This window comes from Diabrotica virgifera, chromosome 8 (assembly GCF_917563875.1).
Source record: "Diabrotica virgifera virgifera chromosome 8, PGI_DIABVI_V3a".
Lineage (NCBI taxonomy): Eukaryota > Metazoa > Arthropoda > Insecta > Coleoptera > Chrysomelidae > Diabrotica > Diabrotica virgifera.
In genome coordinates, this window is record NC_065450.1 from 30,146,321 (window position 1) to 30,170,371 (window position 24,051).

Consider the following 24,051-nt stretch of genomic DNA (forward strand, 5'->3'; position numbering starts at 1 on the left):
ATTGTTGCAATCTGTTCTATCGCCCTTTTCATAAATTGGCACTATCTGTGCCTTCTGTCAGTCCATCGGTATCTGTTCTTCTCTCCAAACTGCGTTAAATATTTTTAATAATAGCTCTGTTGCATTTTGTTTTATCATTTCACTGGTTATTCTGTCATAGCTTGGTGCTTTTCCGTTTTTCATTTCTGCTATAGATTCTTGCAGTTCATTTATGGTTATAGGGTCTATACATTGTCTACTTCTACTCTCTGGTTCGCTACATTGTTTTCTTCTTGATATCAGTGAGTTTGTAGCATCTCTTGGAATATTCTCTCCATCTGTTCATTATTTCATTTTCTTCTGTAAGAATTTCGTTAGTTTTATTCTTTATGTTTTCTATTTCTTGAATTCTTTCTTTTCTCATTGATTTTAATACTCCATAGAACAGTTTTTGATTCTTTTTACTGTTTGTTTCCATATTTTACCAAATTCTGTCCATTTGTCCTTCTTTGCCTTTGTAACCTTTTACTATCTCCGGTGTTTTTTTATATTCTTCATAGTTTTCTTGTGTTTTGTTTTGTAAGTATATTTTCCGAGCATGTTTTTTTCTTTTAACTTGTTGTTTTATTTCTTCATTCCACCATGCAGTTTGCTTTCTTTTATTGCTCTTTTTACTTGTTCCCCATACTTCTGTCGGTGTATTTAGTATTATCTCTTTGAAGTATTTCCATAATTGTTCAACGTTTTGATCCTCTCTATTTTCTTTAGTATTTTCTAGTTTTTGATTTATGATCATCTGGTACTTCTCGGTATTCTCGATTATGTATGTAATAAAAATACTGCAAAATTATCATAATTGATTTATTTACAATTTTAATATAAAAAGGTACAATAAATGGGTAAAATCTACACAAAACATTTACAACAACATACCATATTAATCGGTATTATACATATATAACAATATTTAACAATAATACAATTATTACCAACGCACATTTTACGACTCTTCTCTGTACAAGACAATACGGACTATTAAAATAATACGGTGCCACTAAAGTGCGCGGTCTATCTTCGCGTGTTTCCTATAGCTTGCGGTCTACCGATGCGTCTAAACATTTTAATTTTTTTTCAGAAAGGTTTGCACACAACAATGAAATACTTCAAACCGTTTGTAGACAAAATGTTTATTGCTGAGTAGTAATAAATATTTCCGGAATATACAATAAAATTATTTCTTAACTTGTCTTATATTTTTAAACTAGAATCGTTGACTATCTTACTTTCTTAAATTAAGGTGCATAAATTTTTTCTTTAATAATAATTATGCTGTACCGTCTTGTAAATAATTAGGTTATAGGTAAGTATATATTTTTTTGTAAAAAGTTGGGGTGCATTTTTTTGTAAATAATGAGTCACCTTTCATTTTACATTTTTACTCTTCTCCAAATGTTTATTACTTGTGAATAAATATATTTTTTTCTACGAGAGTTTTCTTGCATTTAACTATTTTGCGAAAATAATTCAGGAATTTTCAGATTGCGATCGGAACACCGCGCACTATAATAAAACTATGCACAGGTAGACCGCATACTATAGTAGCACCAATAATATATATTTTTAGTTTGACTATATAACGTAAAGTCCCTAATAAAGTTTTGGTTTTTAAAGCCGTTTTTATCATAGCCGAACAGATCTTTGAGAAAACTATAAATAGGTACACTTGTCCAAGAAATTATCGCACCATCTTAAAAATTTGTCATTTTTAATGCCTCGATTTTCTTAAATCAATTGTCCGATTTAAGTGATCTTTTTAACATATTATAACCTTATTCTTTAACAATAGGGCTTTTCATTCACAGTCATTTGTTTCGAGCTCCTGTCAGGTGTCGTATAATAATAAGATATCTACGTCATACGTCTTTGGTTTGTATCATTGGTATATACCAATAACGTATGACGTAGATATATTAATATTTGATGACACGTGACAGAAGCTCGAAACAAATGACAATCGATGAAAAGCCCTATAGGGTTTTTCATCGATTGTCATTTGTTTCGAGCTTCTATCATGTGTCACATAATATTAATATATCTACGTCATACGTCTTTGGTTTGTATCATTGGTATATACCAATAACGTACGACGTAGATATATTAATATTATGTGACACATGACAGAAGCTCGAAACAAATGACTGTGAATGAAAAGCCCTATATCGCTGCAATAATAATATTGTTGCTAGACAAGTAAATTGTCGTTGTATATACCGGGTGTACCAATCAAACTGTGATTTTTTCTCAAAGTTCGCGTCACCCTGTGGAATATTCTAGCATTTATAAAATGTTGAAATTAAAACTCAATTGTAGCCTTAGGCTTTCTTAACATTCTGACTTTAAGGGGTAATTCTGCATAAAAAAATAGTGACAGTTTGCTTTATACACGTACAGTACTGGCGCTAGGGTATAAGACGCCTGCCTGCAACACTAGCATAGGCGCCCTTTGGTTTTTTTAATTAGTATTTTGTATAGCACCAGCACAAAAAAAGCTCAGTTTAGCGCCCCCCTTTACAGGGGCGTCCGCCCGCAGTGCATCCCTTGCAGGCCCGTTATCGCCGGCCCTGTACACGTATGTCCGCAAATGCTTTGTTGCCGAGATAGGGTGCATTGAAATTTTTCTTACAAACTGACGATTTATTTATTGCTTTAAAACCGATTGAGATAAATATGGAAATAAAATTGGTGGGTTTAAAGAGGTAGTTATATTGCATTCTTACATACAATTAAGAATTTAATGTTCACCATTGGCGCACATAAGAGTAATATCACCCGTATGCGCGCAAATGGTGAATATTAAATTCCTATGTAGGCTATAGTTGGGTTTTAATTTCAGTATTTTATAAATTCTAGAATATTCCACAGGGTCATGTGAATTTTGAGAAAAAATTACAGTTTGATTGGTACACCCGGTATACAATGACAATTTAACTGTCTATCTATTACAGCCTATATTATTACAGTCTATATTATTACAGCAATATTGTTAAAGAGTACGGCTAGAACTATTAAAAAATCACTTAAAGCGGACAACAGGTTTAGGAAATTCGAGACATCAAAAATGACCCATCTTTTGTAGTCTATTTTTTTTATTAGAGTTTTGAATCTTTGAGATAATATCAAATATATCTCTATTTATTATTTACAAATACTTAATAATTTGAAAAACATTAAAAAACTGGTGAATCTTGTTTATATTTAAAAAAACATGGACTTAGTGAAATTAGTATAAAGTATGAAATTTTTCTAAATGTTTTTCTATAATTGTTATTTTAACGAAAAAATATAATTATATAGGTTAGGATTTGACATAATAAAAAAAATTATAACTCACATTATATTATTACGCATAAAAACATATGCTCGTAAAATTAATATATTAATTATTTTCTGTTTGTAATTATTTTATTTATGTTTATAATTAATTAAGTTTAAATATTTTAATTTTATAAATTAATCTAAAGTGCATAGAAATCGGCCCATTTTAAACTTTTGACTTGAACTGTATTTTTTTTCAGAAAAATAGGTATACCTACTGTTTGAAAGATAATAATTTAATATGCTTAAATATGAGTAGGTATACATTTATGAACATTGATTTCGACTTCGTATGTTTAACATTGTAAAATTAATGCATCAAACTTTTTTGATGCATCAAAAAATTGTATTGTAAAATGAATGCAACTTTTTTATTGCTAACACAAAAAGGGCATTTGACAATTAACAATTTAACAATTAATGTTTTAATAATGGACTTCACCTCTTGCATTAATAACTTTTCTCATACGATTAGGTATAGATTTAATCAAGTTCTCTGCTATTGCTTCTTGTCGGATGTTAAGCCACTCTCCTTCTACTGCGACAATAAGCTCTGGGATCGAGTTTTGGGTATGAAGTCTAGCCCCAATTCTTTGTTATAGCTCATCCCATAAACGTTCTATGGAATTGAGTTCTGGACTGCACGCTGGCCATTCCATCACCCGAAAAATAACTTCTGAAATGTAATCTTGCACGATGCTTGAGGTATGTGGCCTTGCATTGTCTTCTATAAAAATAAATTCATCTCCAATGTAGTCAACGTAAGGTACCACATGCATTGCTAAAATGTCCTCGAAATATCTAGAACACGTTAAACCTCCTCCCTTGTGAAGACGGTTACCCGTACGAATGCAAACGAGGTCGGTTCGTGCCCCCATGGAAATTGTACCCCAGATCATTTAGGAACCACCTCCATTAGGACTACGCTCTTCAATGCAGCATTCTGCAAACGCTCTTCGGTACACTTTCTTTTTCCTTATTCGGGCGCTACCCTAGAGGCATATTCTGGTCTCATTTGAGAACAGAACCTCGATTGTTGCAACGTCTAGTTTAGATGATCCCGTGTAAAAAGCAAGTATGCTTGACGATGAGCTGCAGTAAGTTTTTAAGCAATAGCAGATATTAGAGAAGTCAGACTATTTTCCTTCAGTCTCCGTCTTACTGTCCACTGACTAGTAACCACTCCTCTGACTTCATGGAGCTGTTGCTTTACTTGAATGGCATTATGGTGACGATTTCTAAATGTTGAACACAATGGAATTTACACAATAAAGCGATCATTACGAGAAGTTTTAAATTGCTTTCTACCTATTCCAGGTCGTCTACGAAACGATTCAGTCATGGAACCTTTTCTAATACATCCGATTTTATATACACTATGGGCCAAAATAAAGGTGTACATTTTTTAGTTAAAAATAACTTTTTTGTTTTTTGGGCGATTTAATTTTTTTTTCAGGATAGCCTAACACGTCCTCAACATGACTGGAAAGGGTACCCCCCGTTAAGATAGGCAAAATGCCCTCACTCCCAGAATTCAATATCTTTATTTTTTTTACGTTCTATGCAATTAAAAAATGAGATAACGCGGATTTTTAGGTCGCCACCCCCCCCTTACCCCTCCCCCACAGCCAAAAAGGTAGATTTTTAGATTTAATTTTTTTTAGTTGGGTTGCAATTGATTTAAAAATTTCAAAAAATTCACACATGTATCTGAGACTTTTACAAAACATGTCTATTTTTTATGGACCCCTAGGTCGAGTGTACATAACCTCAAAATTTTTTTTAACTTTTTTAAAGCTTATAACTTTTTCTTTGCTGCAGGTCCAATTTTTTTTGCATTTTGTGTATTTTATCAAAAGCTATCTCTCTGATTTTTTCAGATTTTTCCGTTACCTGCGCCATCTTGAAAAATCCGGAAAACCGTTTTTTTAGGGGGTTTTTGGGGATTTTCTCCATTTTATAGACTGCAACATAGATCAACTCAAGGTTTTGTTAATAGATTATGTAGAATTTGAAATAACTGAGTATTTTAGGACTATCAAAAATTGGGCAAAACACCCCAAGCCCCCCAAAAACCATGTTTTTTTAAGTTATATAAGGGTTTTTGTTGGCTTAATGATATTTTTTGAGGTCGATACAGCCTAAAAATTTTGAATTTTTTTCATTTTTTTACTTTATATGTGATTAAAAAATAAGACTCATCGCATTTTTAGCCCACCACCCCCTCCCCCTGCCCCCACAAAAACGACAATTCTTCTATTTTTTTTATTTAGTTAAGTTGCAATTAATTTAAACATTTTATGAGGCTTCTAAAAAACATATCTATTTTTTATAGACCCGTAGGTCAAGTGTACACATAACCTCAAAATTCCTTTTTTCTTTTTTTAAAACGTATTTTTGACTTCGATCGATACTTGTTTTATCGATATTTTTTAGAACGTCCAATGAATTGTACATCTCTCTCGCGGACGACCGCCTCAATACGTGCTTAGCGCTCATTTTTAATTATTAAAATTAATAGTTAGTAATAAAATAATGACCAAAAATTTCTTCAGGCTCTTGTAGGGGGGGCTTTAAACTTTCATTTGGTCACTTTCTGACTTTCCTAATAATAATTTTTAATCGAGTTATTAAGCCTTGAAAATGGCCATTTTCGGCTTTTTCAAATTTCAAATCGCGTGTAACTCGAAAACAGTCAATTTTAGAGCAAGATCACAAGAGACCTTTTTTGTTCCGGTTGATCCAGATAATCTAAAACAGATTTGTCCGAAGTGAAAAAATTGATTTTTTTGAATTCGTTTAAAAAATTGTTTAAACAATTTTCCGACCGCGGTACAGGTGAATTTGTTTAAAGGACCTGTTTTTGAGTAAGTTTGTGCAAAAAAACGAATCGGAATAATTTACCTAACGGGGACAAGCATACGTCGTGGACTATTTCCATTATGAGCCAAATGCAGATGGTTTGGAAAACATTAAACGATAGATATCTATGTCTTGTATATATCTTGTAGATGCAAGTTGCGCAATCGGCAACATAACCATAGGCTGTTCTGTTGTTCGCATGTAGCTGCCATAGTTTAATATTTATGGCATGGAAGATATTCTACAAAAATCATCATGCCAGCAGAATATCTTGCAAAACTGTTTGACAATACAGATGTTATACCTGTAATAGACGAAGACAGCGATGAAGACTTTAGAACTGTTAAGTGTAATACCAACGAATATAACTCTCCGAATACTCTATGCATATACCTATACGGAGCTATATATTCTTTGGTAACACTTTCCTCATTCATTTTATGGTGTTTTATGTGGCAGTAAACGTGAAGCAAAGTGTCACTATAGGCAGAGATACATATAGGTTATGTAGATTGTACAAGCAGATGTTTGAATAATTAGAATATGTATAATGTAAGGTAATATTAGGGTACCTACTAAATACAAACTAATGAACAAAGGACAAAATGTTTTGATTCACAAAACTACAAGAAGTATGATATATTAAAATGTACTTTTTGTAATTTATAATTTAATAATTATTAACTATTCTAAATGGGAAATAAGCCACAATTTAACTAAAAAATGATTTTATTAAGGTTTCGACGTCCACCACGTTGTAAAAATACAAAATATTAATAAATTAAACAAAAATGTAGCTTAATAAAAAATCTTATCTTAAAAATATCTAATAATTTAATTTAATCTGACTTATTTATATAGATCGCCCCGAACCCTTTTTTCAGTGCGTCACAGATTATCGAATTCTCTCTAACGCATTACAGATGGAAAATAAAATCATTTTTTAGTTAAATTGTGGCTTATTTTCCATTAAGAATAGTTAATTACAAAAATGCCACAAAGAAATAGCTTTAGAACATTTTCGATTTAATTGCAAGCCAACTTAAAAAAATAAAATCGAAAAATTTACGTTTTTGGCTGTGGGGAGGGGTAATAGGGGAAGTGGGCTAAAATTCCGGTGAGTCATAATTTTTTAATCACATAGAACGTAAAAAAATAAAAAATATTCAGGCTGTATCGACCTCAAAAAATATGATTAGACCCGCAAAACCCTTACAAAACTTTAACTAAATAAAAAAATAAAAGAAATGACGTTTTTGTGGGGGCAGGGGGAGGGGTTGGTGGGCTAAAAATGCGATGAGTCTTATTTTTTAATCACAAAGTAAAAAAATGAAAAAAAATCAAAATTTTTAGGCTGTATCGATCTCAAAAAATATCATTAAGCCAACAAAAACCCTTATATAACATAAAAAAAAAACATTGTTTTTGGGGGGCTTGGGGTATTTTGCCCAATTTTTGATAGTCGTAAATACTCAGTTTTTTCGAATTCTACATAATCTATTAACAAAACCTTGAGTTGATCTATGTTGCAGTCTATAAAATGGAGAAAATCCCCAAAAACCCCCTAAAAAAGAGTTTTCCGGATTTTTCAAGATGGCGCAGGTAACGGAAAAATCTGAAAAAATCAGAGAGATAGCTTTTGATAAAATTTACAAAATGCAAAAAAAAATTGGACCTGCAGCCCCCTCCAAGAAAAAGTTATAAGCTTTAAAAAAGTTAAAAAAAATTTTGAGGTTATGTACACTCGATCTACGGGTCCATAAAAAATGGACATGTTTTGTAAAAGTCTCAGATATATGTGTGAATTTTTTGAAATTTTTAAATCAATTGCAACCCAACTAAAAAAAAATTAAATCTAAAAATCTACCTTTTTGGCTGTGGGGGGAGGGGTAAGGGGGGTGGCGATCTAAAAATCCGCGTTATCTCATTTTTTAATTGCATAGAACGTAAAAAAAATGAATATATTGAATTCTGGGAGTGGGGGCATTTTGCCTATCTTAACAGGGGGTACCCTTTAGAAGCAAATATAACGTACAGGGTCGGACTGATCAAAAAATTTATGTAACGGTGCATTTGAGCTCGTTGCAAATGAAAACTGTCTTAGCTAAAATTGAACTGATATGCTCTTTTGGTAGGGTAACTATCCAAAAACACTTCAGCAAAAAAGGAATTTTTCAAAATTATCGGATTCGCAAAATATCGTTTTTTTATTTAAATAATGTTCAGAACACGCCTTTGCCATATAATTTTAAAAAACCCCGAATTTGTAAAATATAATTTTTTACTTACATTAGGAAATCTTATTCGAGTACTTTTCTAATATGGTCACTAGAACGAAACCCTCTTAACACTAAATTACACCTTTTCCATCGTTTTTGCATCCATATTAGCAGTACTTTTTGTTAAAAGTCTTAAGAATTTCTCAATTAACGCTCAAATATGTCAATTTTACTTAGTAAGTCATGACTGCTTAGATTGTCATGGAATTTGTTTGACAGTTAAATAAGTAAATTGGCCAGTTCATAATGTCACTTTTAAGCAAAGAGGATAGAATATTAATTAAATATAATTATAGTGCAAGAAAAGATCTGAAGAAATATTGCTAGAGTAAGGGTTCTTTTAGGAAATTTGCAACCTGGCCAATCTGTTGGAACAAGGAATATCACAAAAGAAACTAGGATTTCCCGCATATCAGTTCGAATAATCATTAAAGAAGATTGCCATCTTAAAGTATTTAAAAAAGTTTACTCTCAAAGACTTACTGCCAATGCAAGAGAAAAACGACTGAAAAGATGTAATTTGTTACTAAGAATATTCCACTCTCGTGGAGACATTAGAAAAATATGGTTTTCAGATGAAAAAAATGTTTTATTTACGGCCTCCTAAAAATACCCAAAAAGAATAGGGTGTATTCTGACGTAAGTAGGTACAATTTAAGAGAGAAATTCCTCTAGAGCATCTTTTAATTGAAAAAAGTCATTTCTCCAAAGGTGTAATGGTCTCTGTTGCAGTATCCATGTTGGAAAAATCTCGTCTAATTTTTGTTGATGCCGGCGTAAAACTTAATTCAGAAACATATCAAGAACAAATCTTGCAGCACCTATTACCTGAAATTGAAGAAGTATGTTATCATTACACTTTCCAGCAGGATGGTGCTCATTCGCACACTTCCCACAATAAAAGGATATTCTTGAGTAAACATTGCCCGGACTATATTGAGAGATGTGGCCACCTAACAGACCAGAATTATATCCGGTTGACTATTCAATTTGGGGAATTTTCGAACAAAATTTTTATGGGATAATAATTTGAAACAATCGAACAGCTCAAACAAAGATGCATTTGTTAGGAACAATTTTGAACAGGGTGTAATAAATGGGGCTATCAATTTATGGCGCAGACGACTTTAAGAAGTGGTAAACAATAATGGTGGCCACATTCATAATATTTTAGTCTAAGTTTTAAAACTATTAAACTGTTTTCATAAAGGTGTTATTTGTTAAAATGTTGTATTTTCCTAATTAAAAAAAAAAAATGATATTTTGCGAATCCGGTTATTTTGAAAAATTTCCTTTTTACTGAAGTGTTTCGGATAGTCAACCTACCAAAAGAATATATCAGTTCAATTTTAGCTAAGACAGTTTTCATTTGCAACGAGCTCAAATGCACCGTTACATAAATTTTTTGATAAGTTCGACCCTGTACGTTATTTTTGCTTTCAAAGCAGTCATGTACTTCTTTATTTCGGCCCACAGTGTACATACTTTGCATTTAATATTTATCTAATTTTTACTTCATTATGTCAAATTCTACAGTTCTAACCAACTACAATAACTTAGTTCTATCTACAATCACAGTACAATCTCAGACTAATACTATATTCCCTATCGAACTTGCCACTTCTTCTTCTTCATACCCGCTCTCGTCACTACAGGCACTACCATTCTCATCATCAGATCCATTTTCGCTCAATCTCCTGTAGTTAGGATCAGACAGAGTTCTTCTCTTAAATACCTTTAACGAACTGAAATCCGTTTGGGTTTCCCCTACAGGCACCAAAGATACTTCCTCTTGATCCAAAAACTGTTTTTTGTTATTTATGCCGCAGTATTTAAGAAGATCAGGATTCGACAACCTCTCGAAGCTCCGCACCCTCGATAACACAGCACCCCCAACTTTAAAATCTAACTCAGTCTTTTTCTCGAGTTCCTGACCTTCTTCTTCTAGTATTTCTAGTTCATTGAAAGTAGGGAACATCGGTTCTGACTCAGAAACTGCAGTACCTGCTGATTCGCAACCACTCGAGAGAGAACCTTCGTCGCTTTCTATAGGTATTAAGTCAGGTTTTTGACCTAAGGCGTTGAACCATGCTTTTTCGCAAGATTCGAGCAGATCGTTTTTTAGACTATTTTCCACTAACTCATTCAAAATGACTTCACTTTTTTCATCAAGCATAAGATGTTCTGTTTCTTCTCTCCCATCCGTATTGACTGTTGCATCACCGTTCTTTTCTTTTACAGGTACTGGATTGCTGTTGGATCTAATGGTACTCAGAATGTAAAGTTTCCTTCTATCCAATACATTGCTAGAGCTATTGCAATGCTGAAGAAGCCTTTTAAGCTTAATACTCTCTTTGGAATCCTGAAACACGTCGTCTTCTTCTTCAATTATTTCTTCTATGCTCATCAACTTGGGAGCTGATTTGGATCGTTCCAACGGTGGTCTGTAATTGTGTGAACCCGTACTCAGTAAAATCTTTCTTCTCGGTATTGTGGGATTTTCGTAGACAGAGTTGACTAGAGAAAGCCTTGCGTTCTGTCTGCAAAGTTTCTCCCGCTTAAACTCCAGAAGTGCAAGCGCCAGCGATTCTTTGAGTTCTTCTTCGATTTGCTTCGCTATAGCAGAAGAAGAGCAAAGCACCGCGTGACATCGCAGTTCGTGTCGTAGTCGTTTGCCTTCGTGTCGGTAGACCCAGCAGAAGAGGCGAGGGAATTGGGACGGGGCTCCACAGGCAGTTAGACGGTTCGCCCAATATTCGGTGAGTCCGTGATCCTTGGTTGTGGCTTTTAGACCGCCTCCACTTACTGTCAGCTGCATGCGGACGTCTGGGCGGGATGATTGGGTGTAGTTTCTCCATAAGGTTGTCAAAGGTTTCTCGAAGCATCCGTCTCCTGAAACAAAAAAAAAGAGATTAAAAATAATTCTCACAAATTATATATGTTACGGACAATGACGTAAATCCGGCCAATAACGTTATTGGCCGGCCAATATCGACAATGGCCGGTTGAATTGGTCATTGTCGACAATGGCCGGATATTAACGTTATTGTCCATAGAAACTGGACATTGATGATAATTTTAAATTCTTGATAACATTTCTATCATTGCCCGGCCAATGTCGACAATACCCGTTGTTAATCGGTCAATGTTGACATTTTGACTAAAAGTGTTATGTGTATATTATATTGTGTATTGTTTTCGTGCTGAAATTACTCGTAAATTTATTTAATAAGTGTTATCAGTAGTAATTGCACAAGAGCTCTAAAATTATTGAATTTTTCCCGAGTGACACTTTGACAGTTTTAATTTCACGAGCCGAAGGCGAGTGAAATTATGTCAAAGTGTCACGAGAGCAAAAATTGTATATTAATTTTAGAGATCGAGTGCAATTTGTTGCGACTATTTCATGAATAAAACTGTTCAAAACCAAAATATTATTGTAATTTAATTATGTAAGTACAATTAAACACACAGTTGTTATAAATATTTTACGGTTGAAAGTCATCACTTTTATAATTTTTAAAACATTAATTGTCATTAATGTCACTGAATGTATTTTTTCATAGCAACGAAGGGCATCTGACGTAATATACTTGACGACGGGAAATTATCAAAAATTATCGATTTAATTTAGATTTATGTAGCTTTCTATTGGTCAGAATCTCCTATGAATGAAATAATCATGGATATGAACGATGTGCGCACTCGTTTTAATAATTAGGTATATAAACTTAATAGTCAAGTCAAAACGTGATGACAATAAGTCATTTTTAAACTGTGATGAAACAATAGCCGAATAAGTGAAATTAAAGAAGCGAAAAATATTTTGAGAACACCGGGTGCTAAAAAAATCAACAAAGCACTATAGAATGAAATTCAATGATCAAGCCAGCTCCCGCCAGCCACCTGCCTCTTGGAAGTTTAAACATTAATTTAACCAAAAAACCATTGTTTATTTATGAAATAAACATTTTTTTCTGATTCATTATGTATTATACACCGTTCTTAGGCGCCAACGCCCTTCGGTAGGGATCTATGGAGGAGTATCACCAAGCCGGAAGCCCTTATCCCTTCCCGTACCGCTCCTCCATAGGCCGATCAGACGCCAGTTTATTCCAGACCAAGCATTATTTTCTGATTCATGACAGCAGTAAAATGTATTTTGAATTAAATAAATTACATACATTCTTCTTTTTTTCTGTTAAATAATTTAATTAAAAAAAATTTTTTTGGACACCCTTTATAATTAACACACGACCCCTATTGTCATTTAAAAAAATCATCGATTACGTCATCACACCTAGATGGATGACGTCACTAGTATGACATATATGCCAAAATATCATAATTTAAAAATAAAAATCGACATGTTTCGGGATTTTTCCTTAAAGATTACGGTTTACGAAATAACGAATTTATTCCTTCCATTTACACCATACATACTGTAAATAAGCCAGTAAATAATACATACTGTAAGAATGAAATTCAATGATCAAGCCAGCTCCCGCCAGCCACCTGCCTCTTGGAAGTTTAAACATTAATTTAACCAAAAAACCATTGTTTATTTATGAAATAAACATTTTTTTCTGATTCATTATGTATTATACACCGTTCTTAGGCGCCAACGCCCTTCGGTAGGGATCTATGGAGGAGTATCACCAAGCCGGAAGCCCTTATCCCTTCCCGTACCGCTCCTCCATAGGCCGATCAGACGCCAGTTTATTCCAGACCAAGCATTATTTTCTGATTCATGACAGCAGTAAAATGTATTTTGAATTAAATAAATTACATACATTCTTCTTTTTTTCTGTTAAATAATTTAATTAAAAAAAATTTTTTTGGACACCCTTTATAATTAACACACGACCCCTATTGTCATTTAAAAAAATCATCGATTACGTCATCACACCTAGATGGATGACGTCACTAGTATGACATATATGCCAAAATATCATAATTTAAAAATAAAAATCGACATGTTTCGGGATTTTTCCTTAAAGTTTACGGTTTACGAAATAACGAATTTATTCCTTCCATTTACACCATACATACTGTAAATAAAAATATTATTATTTCCTTGTTTGTATTTATGAATATGTTACCCATATTATGATAAATAAAGACGTTTTATTTGTTTTTAATAACTACTTATATTTCTGCAACTACTTTCAGAAACATCTTATTATCTAATTTTACTTATTGACTTACACCGATTGGCTTCTGAGGCATCGATTTATCAACATTGGCCATTTGCTTCTGGCCACCGGACGTCTATTTGTTTAGCAGTGTTTTATTTCCATGAAACGTGATTTAGTTTCATGTTTCGTTGATGTGCGGGCCTGCCTTTCAAAACTCTATAGAACAAAAGTTGCTTAGAATTAGTCAGTTTATCCATTTCTGGACTTATTTTAAACCTATATTTTTTCACCAACGAAAAGAGGTAATATTCACCCCCCAAGCAAAAGCAACCAACGACACAAGTCCAACTGTGAAGTGGAGGGTAAAGGTAGAACCTACATCCAAATTTTCGTGTAATTCGTTGGTCACCCTGAAAATTACACGGTATCGCCGTATTACACGTCCATTTACTGGGATATAGGTACAATGGAAAAATAAAAGTAGCGATAGTTGTAGTAGCGATATTTTCTAAAACTTTGCTGTTGCAAATTTATCAATTACATCTCTAACATTTATACCATCAAAAATTTCTTGTTCAATTGCTAATATTGCTAGACCAGGCAATCGTTCTTGAAGCACTGCCAAATGATTTTTAACTTTGAAAAAGATCGCTCGTCAGCAGTTAAAGATACAGGTAATGTCAATAGAATTCTTAGTGAAATGCTTACGTTTGGAAGGTTGAAGATTAAACTGTTTTCAAATATATATTGTAAAATACTTAAGGGGTCAGTATCATCAGCTAATGAAAATAACTTATTAATTTCATTAAACAAATCATTGGAGTCTATACCTATCCTTATTATCCTGATCTGTCAGTAATTCTTCAAGAACAAAACAACGTTTTAAAAGATCGCTGTCACTTAATTTACAAATATATTTCGTGTGTATTTAGCATTTATACCTAATCCAATTTAATTTCTCAACTTTTGTTTTAAAATTAATTTTTATTTTTTTTGCAAATTATTTTTAAATTTTTGACGCCTAGGTTTTGGCGCCCCTAGCGGGGGCCCTGAGTGGACGTAAATTGGTTGGATGGTGATGATGATAATGCGATTTCTATCTTCCGTTATCGATTTCCCCCTTTACTTAATTGTGTCAAACACCTTCGTCAGTGTGTTATAAACAAGCAAAATCCTGGTAAAATGTGAAAGTAAACACAAATTCCAGTACAAATTACAAAACTATATCGATTATATCGCTTAACATATGTAATTAAAACTTACAAAAACAACGAACAACTTCCGCCGTAATGTAGTTAACTAGATCACCGCTAGATGTAGTCCATGGTGTGAGACAGCTCCAGTATGAAAAAACTTCTGATTCGTTTTCTTTGCGGATTCCTGTTAAAAATATGCGAAATCTTTCGACAGAAATTGTTTAAGCAACTTTTTTAAAGAAATCCGAAAGATTACCTTCTTTTCCTCCGGAAATATGTTTTTAGAAAAAAAAAACAAGTAAAATCCTTTATAAAAGGTATATTTGTTAAAATTCCCTAAAAAGGGCTACATCACGTAACTAGTTTTCGATCGGTTGACCGATCATCATCAGTGCTGACACGATGCAACATGATAACCACCAAAATACAAAAATATACGTATGAAAACCTTTTAAAATTGATCCGTCATGGAAACATAGATTACGTTCGTGAACTTGAACATGGATGTACAAGATATCCCATGTATTCTGCTCGAGGTACCATTTGAGCCCAAATTGACTTGTTCACATGTTGAATAGATGATGGCAAGTGATTCACTTTAACAAATATACCTTTTATAAAGGATTTTACTTGTTTTTTTTTTATATTATATGTTGGTACCTATACAGTCAACTACAGGAACAGGAAAACTCTTTCATTGTGGATGTTATTAGATGTTTTAGGTCATTATGAACAAAAAAGGTTTGTTATCATTTTCGTCAAAAGTTGATAGTTTTCGAGTTATATGTGATTTAAAATCTGAAAAATGCGAAAATACGCATTTACGAGGCATGAAATCTCATATGTAAAATATTGTTTTTGAGGTTATTTATTTCAATTTAGATCTTTACTTTTTAATTGTTAGTTACGCGAGTCCATTCCAATTTTCAGCCTCCGCGCGTCGCACTATATGGTGCGTATTTGTCACATTAAATTATTTAATTAACAAATTAACGATAATTAATAGACTTTAAGTAATTTAAAATGTTGGTAAAAGAACAATTTACACCAAGTGCGTTCTCTAGGTTTGCTGGGATACCATAATTTCTTCTTGATACAGAGAAAACTGGACAGCCCATAATAACATGTTTCACCTAGAGCTTGGTGTTACACTGCACGCAATTTGGTTCGGGTTCTTTTGTGATTAAAAACTTGTGTGTTGCATTCGTATGACCTAATCCAAGGGGGTTTATTGTCAATTGATCTCTTCTTTTGGTGGGCAAACATCTCCAAGAATTGATGTTCGGTTTAATATTCCGAAGATTGGACACTGGATATTGCCACCAATTTTGCCAATCATTTAGGATCAGTGATTTGATTATACCTGGAACATCACTAGTTACCACACATTTCTCGATCATAGAGTCAGATGAGTTGACGCCTTCACGTAGGTACACACTTATCTGCTTCTTCATTACCTCGAATACCAATATGTGATGGGATCCAAATGAAGATTACCTCCTTATTAAAATTTTGTATATCTAGCAGATTTCGTTTAATTTTCCTTAAAATGTGATTCGTTGGGTATATTATTCCTATGGACTGTAACGAGTTTAGTGAATCAGCATCAGCCAAAATAATGTATTTCTGTTGTGGTGAAGATATAATGTAATATGAGAGTGGCCTGTATATGACATATAATTCTGCATCAATCAAAATTATGTACTGTAGTCTGTTGGCAGCTTATATTTATTGCACATATTAGGGGCCGGTTGTTCGAACGCTAATCAAAAATGGAATCAACTGATCATTATCAAATATTTAATTACTGTCACCAATAGGGCTTTTCATTCACAGTCATTTGTTTCGAGCTTCTGTCATGTGTCACATAATATTACTATATCTACCTCATACGTTATTGGTATATAACATTGATACAAACCAGAGACGTATGACGTAGATATATTAATATTATGTGACACATGACAGAAGCTCGAAACAAATGACAATCGATGAAAAGCCCTATTGTCAATGTCAACTTTGTTTGGGTTGCTGAAAACATAATTGATTACAATTATGAGATTTATTAATAAATTATGTTAATAATTGTAATATTAATTAATAATTCATAATTAATTAATTAATCAATTATGTTAATTATCATAATGATAATTAACATAATTAGATTACAATCAACTGATTGACGTACGAATAAGGGGTGTTGTTATTTGATGGTTGTTAAGGGGACTTAATTATAATCAACTTCTTGATTAGCGTTCGTACAACCAGCCCTAGAAGATATAACTGCTGCTTCCACGCAATCTGTTGATTTTGAAGCATCTGTATATCTGAGAGAAATTTGTATAGTTTAATAATAAATCTTGCAGATTTTGATGTATTATATTGTGATTAGTAGTATCTCTGTCCAATGAAGTTAACGTAGTTATTTTATTAGGTACTTCCAATGTCAATGGTGCAGTAGGTTCAAAACTAACGGGAAAGCAAGGAGGTGAGGCGGTGTTAACAGATAAGAGATCCATTTTGATTCGGTGGTAGAAAGGTTTGTGTAAACGTGGTTTATCGGAGAAAACTGTTGATAATCTATTAATTTGATCATATTTGGAGGTGTGGTTGTAGACGAAGCAGCTAAGCACTAAAAAGCCCAAAACCTAGGAATTTTGTACAGTAAGATGAATCGTCATGCAACTTTTTGCATTCAATTCGAGAGAATGTCAGGCAATTTTGTAAACTAAATTGATCTCCGGCAAAAAATTTTGTGCATGAGAAAATGCATTTTCAAAGTGCATCTCGAAGAGATGGAAAATGAAAAATTTAGAACTAAGGAAATATTGACGGAAATGAGTTCAATTTTTATATTTGGGGGTTTTGGAGATCAGTGAATACAAATTTCATGACGGCGATGGTCTCCGAGGTACTTGGTGCCCAGGGTGGAGCTCGTTGCCTTGGACGATCGAATAATTCGCGGGACGATCGAATAATTCGCGAAATGAAGATTGGATGGAAAAACTGAAAAATACGCGTTTAATATTTTTGAAAAATCTATCGAACGACAGTAAAGACGACTCCCCACTCCTACCCTGGAGGTGGGGTAGGGGTAATTTTTAAATCTTAAACGGAAACGCCCATTTGTCATTACAGATTTAAATTGCTTACGTAAAAATAAGCAACTTTTATTCGAGAAATTTTTTCGAATTGTAGATAAATGGCGCTATAATCGGAAAAAACGATTTATCGTGATACCATAGGTAAATTATAGAAACGGTCTAATATTTCGAGAAATACACTTCCAAATAAAATACCAAAAAATACGTATTTAATATTTTTCAAGAACCTATAGAATAACATCAATCACGACTCTCCACTCCATCCCCTGGAGGTGGGGTGGGGGTTAACTTTAATATCTTAAATAGGAATCCCCATGCTTTATTGCAGATTTGGATTCCTCATGAAAAAATAAGTAATATTTATTAGAAACATTTTTAGAATTATTGCTAATAGATGGCGCTAATAAAAAGTGTTTTTCCGATTATAGCGCCATCTATCCATAATTCGAAAAAATGTCTCGAATAAAAGTTACTTATTTTTACGTAAGGAATCCAAATCTGTAATAAAAAAGAGGGCTCCTATTTCAGATTTTAAAGTTACACCCCACCCCACCTCCAGGGGGTGGAGTGGGGTGGTCGTATTTAGTATCATTCGATAGATTTTTGAAAACTATTGAACACATATTTTTAAATTTTTCGATCCAATCTTTATTTCGCGAATTATTCGATCGTCCCGCGAATTATTCGGTCGTCCCACGTGACGAGTTCCACCCTGGGCACCAGGTACCTCGGAGACCATCGCCGTCATGAAATTCGTGTTCAATGACCTCCAAAACCCCCAAGAATAAAAATTGAACTCATTTCCGTCAATATTTCCAGAGTCCTAAATTTTTTATTTTCCATCTCTTCGAGATGCACTTTAAAGATGTTTTTTCTGATGCACAAAAATTTTTGCAGGAGATCAATTTAGTTCACAAAATTGCCTGACACTCTCACGAATCGAATGCAAAAAGTTGAATGACGATTCATCTTACTGCACAAAATTTAGGTTTAATGCTTCGTTGCTTCGTCTATTGTTAGGATTTGCATTTGATTTAATTGCATAAGTTAACTTTATGTACATTCTTTTGTAATAGAGTGATGGTTCAGGGTTCAGATGCTTCGCAATACAGGCTTTCTATTTTTGTAGTTCTGAAAATTTCCAAGACAATGCAGAGTGCAGTACTGTGGATTCAATCTAAAATTTTAAGAGAAGACTCAGTAGCCGATGCTATCGCACCATAGTATAATTTAGATCTGAAAAAAGAACATTGTTTAAACAAATTGTGCCCAAAAATTTCGAGCGGCACCCTTGTGATTTATTTAAAGGGGACATTTTTTATTAGGAATCCGCAAAGCAACAATCACAAATGACAACAAATTAGAGCAAGAAGTTGAAACGAGAATAATGGCAGGAAACAGATCTTTCTTTACAATGCAATATCTAATGAAGTCAAAACTTCTTTCACGAGGTGCAAAAATCCAGATATATAAGACCATAATACGACCAGTAGTCGCGTATGGAAGCGAAACACGGACGCTAACAAAAAGAGAAGTAAATAAATTGCTGGTGTGGGAACGTAAAATCCTTCGAATGATATATGGCCCTTGCAGAGACTGCGAATGGAGGCACAGATACAATAACGAGCTAGAGTCTCTATTCGGAAAAGAAAATCTAGTCAGATATATAAAGGCCAATAGACTCAGATGGGCAGGGCATGTGATACGCAGTAACGACAATCGCCTTATAAACAATGTGTTCTGGGAAAGGTCAGATGGAAGTAGGTCTGTAGGGCGGCCTAGAAAAAGGTGGAAAGATGCAGTCAAAGAAGATCTAGAGAAAATGGGAGTGCGACAATGGGAATTAGTGGCACAGGACCGACAAACATGGAAGGCAATAGTAAACGCGACAAAGACTCACGAAGAGTTCTGGTGCCATTGATGATGATGAATCCGCAAAGAGACCGAATTAGAAACTTTTTCAAACGGGAGCGACCTCATAAGATAGACTATGACTTTTAGTCATGCTGGAATATCCATATTAATAACAATTATTCATCACAGGTTTGAATATAAAATAATTAAAACGAATGTGGTCACGATTCACTGTAACCCTAATTACTGAAGCAATGTTCTGCTGCATGACATTGTTTTATGATTTACATGACTCTCGCACATAATTTTCCGTGCTCTTTGTCCTAATTAGTAAATGAGATAACTGCGTACAAGTTCAAGTGCGTGAACTACAACAATTTATTTCTATAAAAATTTGATTTTATATAATATACATGATAGTAATAAATTTAAAGAGTAAAGTAGGTAATCAAAAATTTTTAATTAGATATTTAGAGTCGTAATTTGTGTTATCTTAAAGAGAGATAATGTAACTATGAGATGTAGAAAGATAATGTTAAGAAATACTCTGCGTAGCTAGAATTTGGAAACTAATAAATTAAGGTAAGAAACTCCAGTTAAAAACCACATAACCAAAGATTAACCAATAATATGTATACATATGACAAAAAAACATATCTTATTTAATTGTGACTTAAAAATACATTCGTATTGATTTTATTTTTACTTTATTCTTACTTTATATTTTAGAAAACCACCCTTATAAAATTCTATTCAAATATTACGGGAAACAAGTGAAATTTCAAACAGCGTTTACATGTTTTGCCCCCTTATTTGTTTCACCTAGAGGATAACACGCACAACAACGTAAAAAAAATTCACTTATTTTTCTCCAGTTCTATGTCTAGTTTATTATTACTAGTTCTACGTGCTTGACCAAGATGAATACATACTTTTTCTTCTTTAAGTGCCGTCTCCTAATCGGAGGTTGGATATCATCATCACTATCTTTACTCTATCTACCGCTGCCCTGAAGAATTCTATAGAACTACATTTACACCAGTCCCTTAAATTCTTCAACCATGACACTCTCCTTCTGCCTATACTCCTTTCGCCTCTTATCTTTCCCTGTATTATCAGTTTTAGCATTTCATATCGTTGTCCCCTCATTATGTGTCCCAGATATTGTAACTTTCTTATTTTTACTGTGTTTATTATTTCCCATTCTTTACCCATTTCTCGCAATACTTCCGTGTTCGTTTTCTTCTCTGTCCATGCTATTCTAAGCATCCTTCTGTAACACCACATTTCAAATGACTGTAGATTATTTATGTGTTCTTGCTTTAATTTCCAGCTTTTAAGTCCATATTGCAGTATCAAAAATTCGTAACATCTCAAAGCTCTTACTCTCAGTTCTAAGCTTAGGTCTTTGTTGCAGAGAACTGTTTTCATTTTTACAAACGCATTTATTGCTATTTCTACCCTGGTCCTTATTTCTGTTGTTCGATCATTTTTCTCTGAAATCTAGGTTCCTAGGTATTTGTCTTTATCAACCCTTTCTATCGGTACATTTCTCAAATGTATTCTTGTTTGTATGTTTGTTTTCTTAGTTATTATCATGTATTTGGTCTTTTTTTATATTCATTTTTAGTCCATATTCTTCACAGAATCTGTTTGTTTTGTTGAGTAGTAGTTGGAGCTGTTCAGTAGAGCTTGCCATAATCACGGTGTCATCTTGTTAATAGACCTTCCGTTAATTATTCTTCCTTCACTTTGAGATAGTATCGCTTCTTAAAAAATGCCTTCACTATATGCATTAAAGAGTAATGGAGACATAATATATCTCTGCCTAACTCCTCTCCTGATTTCAATTTCTGGACTGGGTTCGTTATCTATTACAATTTGTGCTCTTTGATTCCAGTAAAGGTTTATTATTATTCGTAAGTCCCTTTTGTCTATTTTTTTTTTGTCTTTAGAATTTGGACTAATTTTTCATATCTTACTTTGTCAAAAGCTTTCTCAAAATCAACATAACAAACATGCACATCCACATTGATGTCCATGGATCTTTGAACTAACACATTAAAAGCAAATAACGCCTCTCTGGTTCCTAGTCCTTTTCTGAACCCAAACTGACTATCATCTAATCCTTCTTCCAGTTTTTTATTTATACGACCATGTACTATTTTCAAGAATAATTTGAGAATGTGACTTATTAATGATATTGTTCTGTATTCACTGCAATCTTTAGCGTTTGTATTTGAAAGAATAGCCCAAAAGGTTGAGAGTAACCATTTTTTTGGTATGTTTCCTGTTTTGTACACTGTGTTAAACAAGTCCACCACAATGTATAAACTTTCATCATTCATATGAATAAATACTGTAACAATCAAAATGAAAAATAGAAGGGCTGAAGAATGTATGTGTCTAAAATTGAGGATTTTAATACATAATATAAATACGGTACCTAGCGTCACTGCCAAAAATTAAAATACTTCTTTTAAACAAGGTGAAAACGGCGGGTTCGTTGAAAAAATATTCCCATGAGATTTTTTTGCATAATCACATTTATGAGACATCCCAGAATAAGGTTCAAGAAGTCGCCCACCTGAAAAGTGGTCCAATTTTTTTTAACAATTTTTTTTAATCAAATTGCAAAAATCAATATTTTTGGCCAGTTCAAATTTTTGTTAGGTTTTTTAGACCATTCTGGACAAAAAGGTTTGTTGTAATTTTTCTGTAAAGTTGATCGTTTTCGAGTTATAAACAATTTAAAATTGAAAAAAACGAAAAATGGCGATTTTCAAGGCTTAATAAATTATTTAAAAATTATTATTATGAAAGTCAGAAAGTGACTAAATCAAAGTTTAAAGCACCCCCTACAAGATGCTGAAGAAATTTTTGTCATAATTTTATTACTAAGCTGTTATTATTAAGTAATAATAATGAGCGCCAGCACGTATTAGGCGGCCGTCTATAATGAGTGCGAGAGAGATGCAATTCTGGCAGCCCATCTTACTCGCACTCACATTTACAGCCGCGTCAATACGCTCTTACAGCTTACTGTTAATAATTAAAAATAACAGCTTAGTAATAAATTAATGACACAAATCTCTTCAGGATCATGTAGGGGGGCTCTAAACTTTGATTTAGTCACTTTCTGACATTCATAATAATAATTTTTAACCGAGTTATTAAGTCTTAAAAATGGACATTTTTGCGTTTTTCAAATTTTAAATTGCTTATAACTCGAAAACCATCAAATTTAGAGAAAAATTACAAGAGACCTTTCTTGTCCAGAATGGTCTAAAAAACCTAAAAAATTGTCCAGACCAAAAATAATAATTTTTGCAATTTAATAAAAAAAAACTAATTGTTAAAAAAATCTGGACCACTTTTCTCGTGGGCGACTTCTTGAACCGTATTCAGGGGTGTATTAAAAATGTGATTATGCAAAAAAATCTCATGGGAATATTTTTTCCAATGAACCCGCCGTTTTCGTCTTGTCTATTTAAAATAACAAAACATCTACCCACGACATAATAATTATTAAAGTGTTAACGACATTTATTAGCTATTTATATCCACATCATACTTACGAAGCTGCAATAATGTCAAGTCGATTTACTAAATCAAACATTTTTTTCTAACCATTTTGTACTTTCTTTCCTGTTAGTGTTGTAATAATAGCAGGAAGGTCGATATGTGAATAAACTCTTTTACGTAATCAAAGAAAATGAATTAAAGAATTGTTAACAACGGATACGTCGGTTTTAATTATTGCTTTGTTCTTGCAGTTGAAAGAGTTCATAAGCGGGGCTCCGATCTAGATTATTTCTAAACCAGTCTTATATAGAATAATTATCTAACAATTTTACGGTTTATGAACGCATGCGTTGCCCAGCTTGATACTTAAGTTTCGAGGTATACAACTTAAAGTAAATATTTATAGGTGAAAAACCTTAAATTCTGTGTTTAGACACTTTTTTATGCATCTGAACTAATTTTAATTGAATTTGTTCTTATCATATTAGGCAATACACTAATCACAATAAGTACCTATCGCATAATTTTTAAAAGAGAAAAAAAGTTTAAAAATAATTTTTGATTTTTAGCAAAATGTTATAATACTCGACCATCGTCTCTTTTAGGTGCCTACAAACCCATAACATTTCAAGTTGAAGCGTGTTTTTGCCGAAAAAAAATTTAGAAAACCTAGGGGAATATTTATTTTGGACATTTCTGTTCTAGAATTTGATCTGTGTACTATGTCTTTTTGAGTTTT

At 33.1% G+C, this 24,051-nt stretch overlaps 1 protein-coding gene across 4 annotated transcripts in view; it reads right to left on the reverse strand.

Annotated features, from left to right (window-relative positions):
* Positions 1 to 826: 826 nt before the first annotated feature.
* LOC114338271 (uncharacterized) overlaps positions 827 to 24,051 on the reverse strand; it is a 410,991-nt gene continuing 387,766 nt past the window's right edge. For all 4 annotated transcript variants that reach the window (XM_050659371.1, XM_050659372.1, XM_050659373.1 and 1 more), the window contains one exon: positions 827 to 11,387. In XM_050659371.1, the coding sequence (XP_050515328.1) occupies positions 10,081 to 11,387 (1,307 nt within the window). In that variant the 3' untranslated portion in view covers positions 827 to 10,080. The remainder of the gene's footprint in view (positions 11,388 to 24,051) is intronic.